General features: G+C 36.8%; 1 protein-coding gene across 1 annotated transcript; it reads right to left on the reverse strand.

The window, feature by feature from the left end:
• Nucleotides 1–8,850: 8,850 nt before the first annotated feature.
• Nucleotides 8,851–9,783, reverse strand: LOC140515035 (olfactory receptor 13A1-like). Its single transcript, XM_072625678.1, has one exon. It carries the CDS (start codon nt 9,781–9,783, stop codon nt 8,851–8,853), a length of 933 nt encoding a protein of 310 aa, XP_072481779.1.
• Nucleotides 9,784–10,363: the final 580 nt, after the last annotated feature.

Here is a 10,363-nt window from a genome sequence, read left to right on the forward strand (position 1 = left end):
TAATAATGAATGTTAAAAATTGTTTTACCATGCAAGTGAAAAGAAAAGACGTTCGGGCAATAGGGTATAGAAATCTATTTTGCCATACAGGAAAATAGAGAGGAGGGGGATAAAAGAAGGGAGGTTAATAAACGGGAGAGACTACAGGATGGGGTGGATGGGGTGAATCCTGTTCTGGATTGGGGGTGGGGAGATATGGGGAGAAAATTTTGAATTCAAATTCTTGTAGAATTTAATGTTGAGAACTGAAAAACAAATTATATATCATAAAAGGAAAATATTATGAAAAGATAGACTGCTCTATCTTAATAGAATCATAAGAAATACTTGTCTTCTCATAATGTTAATATCTTTAAGAGTTATAGAAAAGGTAAATAATACAAACACAGCACTTTAGGAGAGTTTTGTTATGTTTCTACCATCTTAGAAGAAATCATAAATGAAAGGGATAGAGGGTCCCTAGTGAGGAGGAAATGTAAAGGAAGATGAAAATCACTCTCACATAAAAGAGATGCATCAGATTAATAGTATTCAAAGGCAGAGGAAGGAATGGGGGTATAGGTGTCTCATGACCCTCACATTCATCTGAACCAGAAAAAAAGGAAAGTTGAATATGATTTTACAGAAAAAGAAACATAAATAGTGGCAAAGGCAGAGAGATTATGATACGTAAACATATTTAATTAAGATAAAGGGGTGAGGTTGAACCAGGGTTTTATTACTCTGCTTGAAACTTTTCTTCTGCTGTGCTGTGCTCAGAGCTCCATGGCCATCCTGCTGATGAGCCCTTTTTCTCCTGTTTTCACAAGATTCCACTTTGCGCACACACACACACACACACACACACACACACACACACACACACACACACACACAGCTCTTGGCTACCAGAAAACTAAATTCACTTGGAGACCCATTACATCTGCATTCCCACCAACACTTAATCAGGGAATTTTAAGCATTACAATTCTTGTGTACAAGAATAACTTATTGATCACACTCAAGAATATGAGATTCCACAGTGAGAAAAACATCTTTCAGATATTAGAAAATCAGTGTTAGGATTTTCCATCTTTACTACAACAACACACTTGCCTGAATCAACCCTATCCAGCAAATTATAAATTTCTAGGCTTTACTTAGTAAATTAAAAACTTTTCTGGCAGTTATCCTGACGTCTTTGTTCCTCAACGAGTAGATGAAAGGGTTTAAGTTGGGGGGAGGCTAATTGTTGCATATGACACAGTTACTAATTTGACATGGGACTGACATAGCCATAAAAAACAGTGCAGTAGTACATAACAATCACAATCAGGTGTGAGAAACAGGTAGAGAATGCTGTCTTCTTCCCCTCTGTGACCTAGATTCTCATGATGCTGGAGATGATGACACAATAAGACACAATGATCACCAGGAAATTCAGAACTGAGAAAAAGACATTAGCAAGGACTGTCATATTATTCACACATATCAAGGTGCAAGAGAGAAGAGATATGGGGGATTTCACAGAAGAATTGATTAAAAATGGTTAGGACCACAGAAAGAGAATTGAAAGCTCATGCTAGTATCACTGGTGGTGCTAAGTTCAGAGATTCTCCCTATTCCAATTGCCAGAAAGACACAAATCTTCTTGCTCATCATGGTGTCATAATGTAGAGGGTGGTACGTTTGTCATAAGCCAGGGCTGTGAAGAGCAGGAATTCACCAGAAACAGATGAGATAAGTAAGTGCACTTGGGCCATGTATCCAGCAAAGGAGATGGTCTTCCTTTCTGAAGCCTGTTTGTCCAAAACCTAGGGAAGAACAGAGATTGGACACATGATATTCAAAATAGGCAAGCTGACTTGGAAAAAATGTACGGGGCTGTGAAGAACAGAACTCCAAATAACCAATGAAATAATCAGGATATTACCAAAGAGGGTTACTTTACATAATGGAAAAAAATACCAAAAAGCAAGACTTTTAGTGGCTACTAAGTAGCCTCGAAGGATGAACTCAGTCACCAGTTTCTCATTTTTCACCATGCTGTTGAGAATTGGTTTGCTTCCTTCATTTCCCATTCTTGGCATCGTTTTACTTACATGTCAGTTCAAATAGTCCTGAAACTTTTCTTTCAACTAGTTAAGTATTTAGTAAAATAATAAATAAAATAAAACTAAAGTAGTCAATGTTAGAATAATAATTCACAAGAATAATATAAAAGATTAGAATTTTAAATAGGAGCAATCATTCAGTGGAGAATAATAAAAAAGATATAAAAACGATGATGCAATTAATCCAAAAGTTATACTACAGTTAGAAAACTCTAATTCTCTTCCCATTCCACAGAGGTTCAGATCACTCATAAAAATCACAGATCTTAAGCCATAGGAAGATCTTAGAGTATTTGTAAACCCCAAATTAAGTTCTCATTTATTAATTGAGGAATGGGACCCTCACACTGATGAAACTTAACTTCCCTTATTCTCGACTTCCTCACTGGTAAAATTACAGAGTTGGAGAAGATGGTTTCTGAAGTCTTTTCCAAACATAAGTTGATAATGCAATAATTCTATTCCAGGAGCGGGAAGCAATTTGCCCCAAATATAACAGTAGTGTGTGACAGAGTCAATCAATCAAGTAGTCTTTCTAGTAAAGAGGTTACTGGGTATCAGGCACTTCATTAGTATTTGACTTAGTCCTTTTGACACCTAGTTCAATGCTTTTTCTACCATATGCCATCAATCACCATGTATGTCCTTGAGATGTGGCACCTAAATTTTGCCTGGAATTCCACATGCAGTAGAAGCATGATTTCCTATAAAAGAAAGATGAGATTTTGTCTTTTATTTAGACCTTGGATCAAATTCCAACGCTGCAGCTTTATACCTGTATGACCTTTGTGAAATGCCTAACTTCTCTGGATTGATGTTTCTCTATCTTGAATATGAAGAGGTTGGAATAATTTGTCCTTGGAAATTCCTTTTCAATTCTGAAATTATGTAATGCCATAATTCTGTGATTTCCAATATCTTTCCCAATGACACCCAGGTAATTCTTATTTGTATATAACATTAAAAACTGTACATGTTAGTTATAGAATTTGAAACGTATTTCTGGGTTGTAACAGGGATCACAACTCACAATATTCTTGTTTCAGTTTCAGTAATTCTTAACTAATTGTATTACTTGATGTCTTGTCAAAATCAATAGAAGTACCCAGAACATAGGCTAAACTTCTAAAAATACAAATACATACACACTGAAAAGTATTAACAAAATATTTATGTATATATATAAAATCTTTCTAAAATAATTTTAACGTAAGAGAGTTGCTGTTCATTCATTTCAGCTAAGTTTTATACTTTATGACCCCATTTTGGGGGTCCCCTGGTAAAGATACTAGAGTGATTTGTCATTTCCTACTCCAGCTCATTTTACAGATGAGGAAACTGAGGTAAACAAGGTTAAGTATGGTCACACACATATATTATTCTATAATCTATGTGTGTATTTATATATATATACAAAATAGAATAATGATTTATTGTCTCATACATAGGTGGAGATCAGAAAAGATTACTGGATAAATAAAATCATGGAAAGGGCTATGTTTAATGAGATTAGACTGAAAAAAATCATCACATTACCTGTTGTTGCTCAGTCATTTTTCAGTCTTGTCTAGCTCTTCATAAAAGGGTAGCTAGGTGGTGAAGTGGATAGAGCACCAGTGCAGGAATCAGGAGGAACTGAGTTCAAATCTCACCTCAGACACTTGACACTCACTAGCCGTGTGACCTTGAACAAGTCCCTTAACCCCAATTGCCTCATCCTGGATCATCTCCAGTCATCCTGATGAATATCTGGTCACAAGATTCAGATGGCTCTGGAGGAGAAGTGAGGCTGGTGACCTGCACAGTCCTCCCTCACTCAAAAAATAAAGTCCAGTGCAAGTCATGTCATCATTTCTCTGATGGCATGGACTTCTTCAGCAACGAAGAGTGAACACATGCACAACTCTTCCTGACACTATTTGGCGTTTCTTGGAAGAAATAATGGAGAGGTTTAACATTTCCTTCTCCAGCTCACTTTACAAAAGAGAAACTCAGACAAATGGTATTGAGTGACTTACCCAGGGTCACACAGCTAGTAAGTGCCTGAGGCCATATTTCAACCCAACCTAAATATTCATGATTCCAAGGCTGCTGTTCTCTCTCTCTCTCTCTCTCTCTCTCTCTCTCTCTCTCTCTCTCTCTCTCTCTCTCTCTCTCTCTCTCTCTCTTTCTGTCTCTACACACACACACACATATACATACATACATACATACATATATATATATATATATATATATATATATATATAGTACACAGCCATGCTCGTGTGTGTGTGTGTATGAGAGATAGAGTGACTTCACTGTGTACTGGTTTTTGATGATGATTTATTAACATGTTAAATATGATTTATCCTGAAACACAGTGTTATATTTACCATGTGCAAATATATATAGGGGAAACAAGAGAAAAGTAAGTCAGTCCTGATCTCAGGAATGAAAAATTTTATTAGTGGTATAGCCAAAAAGAAAAAAATACTGTTATGCCCACTGCTACCTACTGTAAGGTTGTACATTGCTTTTCACATAAAAATTTCAACTATCCGATGAGAGTGTACACTGGGACTTTGGACCTTGTTGAAGTAAATAATGTCAGGTAGGAGGTTATCTTAAAAACAGAATAAAACCCATTCATACCTTTTATTAGGAACAATGAAATTTGAAGATAAAATAACTATTTTTGCAGGCAAAAAGTCTATCATTGATGATACATTTAGTGATCTGAGCATTACAATTATATAATCATCACATGGTAACCAAGAGCACAGCAATTATGGATAAGCATTAAACAGAAGAATAAGTAAGAGTTCTAACAGCCACAAATCTAGTGTTATAAGGTCTTGATTTCTTGGATATCACCAATATTTTGGACTATAATTTTCTTCAAAAGTTTAAAAGATAGGGTGTACTAGAGGAACCAGAAATTTGGGGAAATAAATTTTTCTACTTAGAAAGATCTACTGGAAAATCATTGATGAATGAATAAAAAATTTGGAAAGAACCAATGAGGAAATTTCCAAAGCTAGTTTTAATACCTGAATGCTATAAATAGAAGGAAAACTAAGAAACATGGCAAGAACATGAGATTTTATTTACTTTGGAAGTATATAAAGTCCAGAAGACTAGTATTTTGAACTTCTGATTGACTATATAGCATTAAAGGTTCACATCTGAATGGGAGTGAGGAAAATCTGACATATATGAAGGGATAGAATAATTGTCATTGAAATGGTTAAAATGCATACATTTTACAGTATTTTTGTATTTTCTAATAAAATTGAAAGCATTTTTAAAAACACATTAAGCAATCTAGGATTGTCTCCTCAACAGTAATGTGTTCAAAAGGACTTGGGTTAGCAAAGTTTGTGACTTACAACTACGTTAATAAGTACAAATTTTGGGTGAAACTAAAAGTAGGGCTATTAAGAGATGAATTCTTGGTATAGAAGGAAAAAGACTTGTTTTTCCCCTTGAATATCTGACTTTGTCAGCACAATTCAACCTTTGACATTATATTTTCATCTTCATACCCTCAACAAGATTTCTCTTCATATTCCAAGAATCCAGCATAATGCCTGGCAGGTTGTGGACCAGTAAGTCAATGAATATTTATGTCAGACACTGTAATATGCCAGACACTGGGTAAAGTGTTAGAGACAACATTAGAGGTGAAAATAGTCCCTGCTTTTGAGGATGCAAATGTCTAATGGGGTAGACAATATACAAACTATATAGAAACAAGACAGAAGATAGCTAGCTAGCTAGCTAGACAGACAGACAGACAGACAGGTAGATAAATAGATAGATAGATAGATAGATAGATAGATAGATAGATAGATAGATAGATAGATAGATAGATAGATAGATAGATAGATAGGTAGGTAGGTAGGTAGGTAGAGAGAGAGAGAGAGAGAGAGAGAGAGAGAGAGAGAGAGAGAGAGAGAGAGAGAGAGATAAATGATAAACACATAAATGGGAACTAATCGCCTAAAGGGAGGCATTGGAATTAGGAGTGATCGGAAAAGGTTTATTATAGAAACTGGGATTCTGAGGAAACTGGTGATGCACAGATGTGGAGAGAAAGTACTTAATGAATTGTGACTAAATGGAATTTATTTTGTTTTCTTTTGGAGTGGGGAAGGCAAGGTAATTGGGGATAAGTGACTTGCCCAAGGTCACACAGCTAGTAAATGTGTCAAGTGTCTGAGACCGTTTTGGATCTCAGGTCCTCCTGGCTCCAAGGGCCCATACTCTACTTGCTGGGCCACCTAACTGCCCCTGAATGGAATTTAAATAAATGTTAATACAAGTTGTAAGAGATGATCTCTCAGAAGTGAAGCCTCCTCAAAGAATTAACTGTTTCTTGTATTGTTCAGCACACTCATTTGAAAAACTGCATCTGCAGCTTGCTAACCTTGTACAGAAGCACACTTTGTAACATATCTTGTACTGTGTCCAACTCCGCCTTCGTCCCGATTTTGTTTCATGCCCTACCCCTCCCCCAACAAAAATGCTTACCCTTGCAAAAATTCCCACCACATTTCTGTCCTTTGTTGCTGGGGAATATTTCTGCAAATAAATTGTACCCCCTGAAGTCCAGCCAATTGGATAGAGGAAGGGGTTATAGAGGAGGAATTCACATTAGGGTATAATTAACCTGGCTTTCTCTATGCCTTTGTACTCCCTGGCCAGCTCTATTAGTGCGACAGGGGAGGGGAGGATACCTTTTCTCATGAGAAAGCAATACACTCCTTTTTGCCTTACCTAAGACAAGTCTCTGATTGATTATTTTTGGGACTCTCAAGATCCATCTCACACAAAGTGAATGTGAGTTCATCAGATAAAGACCAGGAATCTAAGCGGAGGTAATGTCACTGATAGATATTCTTGATACCCTCTTTTTTACTAGCTTGAACACTCTTCCATAACACTAGTCATTTCACACAAGAGAAATCAAAAGATTTTAATTCAAATCACACTGTTTCAGATCAGTTACAGATAAAAGATAGAGAATGTCATTATTGTTTCCATTCTTAATTCTTTCCGACATTTCTACAGTATTCTGGATCTATGATCTATTTTGGGAAAAGCTGAGCCAAGAAAGCTGACTTTGAATCCTGGGTTATTTGCTGGTTGTTGTTTTTGTTTGTCCTTCATTCTCGAAGAGGAGGATGACATCAGCAAGGTGAGGCCATGACATGCAAGTGAATTGGATTTAAGTGAGGTAGGGCTGTGCAAAGTCATGAGCCTCACTTTTTCCTCAAGAGCCATCTGATTCTCCAGTTGATAAATGGTCACAGGATATGAACAGGCAGTTTTCAGAGCAAGAAATTAAAGATATCTATAATCATATGAAAAAATGATCTAAATCACTATTGATTAGGGAGATGCAAATCAAAACAACTCTGAGGTACCACATCACACCTATCAGATTGGATAACATGACAGAATAGTTAGAAGATAAATGTTGGAGAGGATGTGGGAGAGTTGGAACACTAATTCATTATTGGTGGAGCTGTGAGCTGATCCAACCATTCTGGAGAGTAATTTGGAACTATGCCCAAAGGGCTACAAAAATGTGCATACCCTTTGACCCAGCAACACCTCCTCTAGGACTGTATCCTTAAGAGATCATAAAAATGGGAAAGGACCTCACATGTACAAAAATATTTATAGGAGTCCTCTTTGTGGTGGCCAAAAACTGGAAATCAAGGGGATGCCAATCAATTGGGGAATGGCTGAATAAATTATGGTATATGAATGTAATGAAATACTACTGTACTATAAGAAATAATGAACAGGAAGACTTCAGAGAGGCCTGGGAAGACTTATATGATATGATGCTGAGCAAAAGGAGCAGAACCTGGAGAATTTTGTGCACAACAATGAGTACAATGTGTGAGATTTTTTCTGGTAGACTTGGAACTTCATTGAAATGCAAAGATTTAAAAAAATTTCCAATGATCTTTTAAGGGGAAATGCCTTCCATACCCAGAGAAAGAACTTTGAAATTCATTTGCAGTATGTAGCAGATCATTTTTTGTGTGTGTATTATGTTTTGGTTTCTTATATGATTTCTCCCATTCATTTTAATTCTTGTACACAGCATGACTATAGTGAAACTGTATTTAATAGGAATGTATGTATGGAACCTATATAAAATTTTATTCCATCTCGGGGAGGAAGAGGAGAGGTAGGGAGTAGGGAGGGAAAAAATAATATAAGTTATATGGTAGTGATTGTAGAACACTGAAAATAAATAAAATTAATTAATTTTTAAAAAAATTAAAAAAAAACATTATATAACAAAAAAAAAAATGAGCCACGTGGATCCAGTGGTCAGATATAGATCAAGATTACAGGAGAGGGACCAGGGTGCTCTGGGAAACCTTGACCTATTTAAGCTAAGTTTTTAACAGGTCTCAGTTTGACTGAGGCAATGCCCATTCATTGATTAAGACTATATGACCTTGGGAAAATCACAATCTCTCTGAGTCTCAATATCTTCATCCACGCAATGATAATTACAACAGCAGTACTACCTATCTAATAGCTTTAGTTGTTAAAAAAAAGTGCTTTGGCAGTTTCAAAAGTATCATAGACGTATGAGCTAGAATGGAGAAAGCTTATCTATTAAGCTAGTACTGAGTAGGGTTTAACATAAGGCTGTGTTAAAAGTATCTAAATAAAATAAAGATAAAGATAGATGACATATTAAAAATTCTTTGAGCCAGCATTCCTGAGAATTTAGAGGAACGAATTATAATTTCCTCATGAGAAAGATAAAGAGTTTCCTGAGGGCCCTTTTGACATCCTTATTCCTCAAAGTGTAGATAAGAGAATTCAAGGCAGGACTCATTGAGGAATAAAGCACAGCCATGATTTTGCCCTTGTCAGGGGAGTAGCTGGAGCCTGGACTTAGGTAGACATAGATTACAGTGGAGTAGTACATGGTCACTACGATGAGGTGAGAGGAGCAGGTGGAAAATGCTTTCTCTTTGCCCTCTGTGGTCTGGATTGCCATGATGCTGAGGATGATGAAGCCATAAGACAGCATGGTGAGTAGGAAATTCAGAACAGCAAAGAATATGTCAGCCACGATGGTCATGACATCATTCAAATATGTGGATGGGCAAGAGAGTGGTAATAGAGCAGGGATCTCACAGAGAAAATGATCGATCACATTGGGACCACAGAATGACAGCCTCAACAAGAGGCTGGTGTTTGTTGCAGCATCAAAAGCGCTGATCCCCCACACAGCCACAGCCAAAGAGAGACAAATTTCTCTGCTCATCATCTTGCTGTAATGCAGTGGCTGGCAGATTGCTACATACCGATCATAAGCCATGGCAGTGAAGAGCAAGAGCTCAGCAGCCACAGACCAAGTCAGAAAGTACAACTGAGTCATGCACCCCCTAAAAGAAATAGTATTGTCTTCTCCCCCCAAAATCTGTAGCAGCTTGGGCACAGCAGTGCATGTGCAGATGACATCCAACAAAGCCAAGTTGACCAGGAAGAAGTACATCGGAGTGTAAAGCCCAGAATTCAGGCTGATAGCAGCCCCAATGAGAGAATTTCCAATAAGAGCTACCATGTAGAGGAAGAGGAAAAGGACAAAAAATAGAACCTGAAACTGAGGGATATCAGTGAATCCCTTTAGAATGAATTCTGTCACAAAAGTCTGATTATTCATGACTAAATCACTGTTACATTAGTCATATGAGTCCTATAGTTCAGAGATTTTCTTCTTTCATAGCTCAGCTAAAGATGAAATGGATGTCACGATCACTTTGTTCTATCAATTTCTTGAAGAATTAAAAAATCATTGTTAAAAAAACATATTTTCTTTCACTGACCAAAGAAAAGTGAGCAAAAGTGTCATCAATATTTTGAAAATATGTTAAATCCAACCTTTCATGATGACTTTCTTTTCAATACTTCAAAGTACAATATTTTCTCTGTCACTGTGAAATTTTTTCTTACATAGTTTGCCAGACAAACTCAATCAGGTCATACCTATTCCAGCTAGGCTCTGTTGTATTGCCTCAGCTTCTAAAATGCCCACTCTGTCTATTTTCCCCTTGACTTTCAAATATTCAACAGAATAGTTAAGAATTAACTAATCCTGACCATCTCCAACAGTAAGAGAATTACAATGAGAGAGTGAAGAGAGGGGGGAAGGAAGGGAGGGGAAGGAAGTAATTGAGGAATGAAAGAGGAAGGAATAAAGGAAGGAAGAGAGGGAGGGTGGAATGGAGGAAAGAGGAAAGGCA

This window comes from Notamacropus eugenii, chromosome 1, assembly GCF_028372415.1.
Source record: "Notamacropus eugenii isolate mMacEug1 chromosome 1, mMacEug1.pri_v2, whole genome shotgun sequence".
Lineage (NCBI taxonomy): Eukaryota > Metazoa > Chordata > Mammalia > Diprotodontia > Macropodidae > Notamacropus > Notamacropus eugenii.